Source organism: Amphimedon queenslandica, unplaced genomic scaffold (genome assembly GCF_000090795.2).
Source record: "Amphimedon queenslandica unplaced genomic scaffold, v1.1 AMPQUscaffold_6729_Cont21315, whole genome shotgun sequence".
Taxonomy (NCBI): domain Eukaryota; kingdom Metazoa; phylum Porifera; class Demospongiae; order Haplosclerida; family Niphatidae; genus Amphimedon; species Amphimedon queenslandica.
In genome coordinates this window covers 1-1,907 of record NW_003552982.1, presented here as the reverse complement: position 1 = coordinate 1,907, position 1,907 = coordinate 1, and the positions used below count along the sequence as shown (strand labels likewise).

Sequence of the window (1,907 nt, the reverse complement as noted above, 5' to 3'; positions counted from 1 at the left end):
TTTTGTATGAAAGGAGCATCAACAGTAGCATCATCACAGGCAGAATATGTAGACCATGCGCAGCATCTATAGACAAAGTTAGAAAATTGGAAGAAGTAAAGTCTACTTTTAAAGGCTGATATGATGGATGCTATTAGCAAAATTAACTCTATCTGCTTCCCTCATGATGGCAAATCCCAAATGTATCCTTCCCACTAAGAAAATATTTAATAGCCTGCCGTTGCTCTTCCACTCTCCTGGTAGTAAACCTTGTTATAATAGATAGTCATAACACCTTTTGAAAAGTACATTAATTAATAAAAAATAGTTGCATGGTTTACCATAGCCCACAAATGACCTATTTGCATTTCTTTTAGCCTCAAACAGCACACCAGGGCCAAAAGCTATGTCATCCCTCACTTGAAGTTTAGAAGTCCATATCTTTTGAAGTGTTGCTTTCTCCAATTAACAGTAATAAAGTTAACATTAAAAATATTCACTTACTGTGAGTTTGACGGTGAGTAATCTGTTTTTGTAAGTCAGTACAGCACCAGCAGGTACTATTACTTTCCTTGGATATCTAGTTGGTGGACCTGCTGCACCTCTTTCTTCAATCTGCAGTTAACATAAAATTTATGAAATAGAATAAAAATTAATGGTTTGTACCTCATGCTTCTTTATATCTCTTTCAGCTCGTGCTATTTTCCCATTATTAGCATAAGATGACTGTGGTGTACACTTGAGCGATAACCACATTTCTGACAGCACTGCCCACCTGCAAAAACAATCCTAATTTTACTGCCACCAGCTTCTTGAAAAGGAGAGAAACAACCATCATCTGTTTTACCACAGTATTGCTTTTCATGTAAAATACCACTAGTAATAAAAATTGAATCAAGACACTCTCCTGTAATGAAAATAAAATAAAATTAACATAGTGCACGTATTCTCCTCACAATCACTATCAGATTTTGGTAAATCGAGACTGGAGCACTGAATTGATGCCATATGAGTTACTGGACACACTACCTGATGAATGCAAAAGTGTTTTTCTGGATAGCACGTTCCCAATGAAAAATCAGTGCTATCTATTGTACAGTCAATAGATCCATCACTATTTTTAGGACCACAGAATGTTTTAGCTTTAACACTCTTGGCTTTGCCAAAGTCAGGAATCAAATTAAATCCAGTATGTGTAGCAGAGTAAGGAACACATCTGCTTGCTAACAAAAGTAGTACAGATAGTTATTAAAATGATAATTATTATGCCGACCTTGAATCACCAAGTTTATCTTGAAGTTCTGCAGTTCCTATATTTTTCAATAGCTGTAAATTGATACGGTTACTGGGTGGGCAGTAACAAGTAGTCACACCATCAAATGCTATTAAAGATCCAATGAACATGAAGACAATCAAATAAAACATTTTTTGTTGAATGAATTTGGATAATAGACTATGCTTCAAGAGCATTTTTATAGTCATTGGAAAGGAAACCACAATACTTCTTATAGTAATGAGTATACTTTGATTGCTGCATTGCACACCCACTAAATTAGAAATCTAATACATAATATATAGCATAATATCAAGAGTAGCTATACCCTTGCATAAATCATGTTTTATGAAGAATGAATGATGTAAAGGCCTTCATACACGAGGCAACTTGTTGCTAGCAACATTTGTGGTTACTTTGACCTTGTAAGCAACATGTTGCCAGAAATAGAAAGATGCTCTATTTTTGGCAACATGTTGCTTGGTTGCTAGCAACAAGTCGCCTCGTGTATGAAGGCCTTTATAGTTAGAAACACCTAAATAATGTGAGCATACAGTGGAGTGCACACTGCACAGATAGTTTTTTAGTATAATTCTAATTATTATCTAATATCAAGGTTTCAAAGGAGTTTTTTAAGTCTTCTGTACAAAATTAA

At 34.9% G+C, this 1,907-nt stretch overlaps 1 protein-coding gene across 1 annotated transcript; it reads right to left on the bottom strand.

Moving 5' to 3' along the window:
* Nucleotides 1–274: 274 nt before the first annotated feature.
* On the bottom strand, nucleotides 275–1,374 carry LOC109591959 (uncharacterized; the record flags this gene model as incomplete). The annotated part of the gene is made up of 5 exons (XM_020007543.1): nucleotides 1,253–1,374; nucleotides 936–1,202; nucleotides 646–886; nucleotides 484–594; nucleotides 275–438 (listed from the first exon to the last, which is right to left on the bottom strand). Coding segments are annotated over exons 3-5 (365 nt in total), but the record flags the coding sequence as incomplete, so codon positions are not given.
* Between the last annotated feature and the right edge of the window lie 533 nt (nucleotides 1,375–1,907).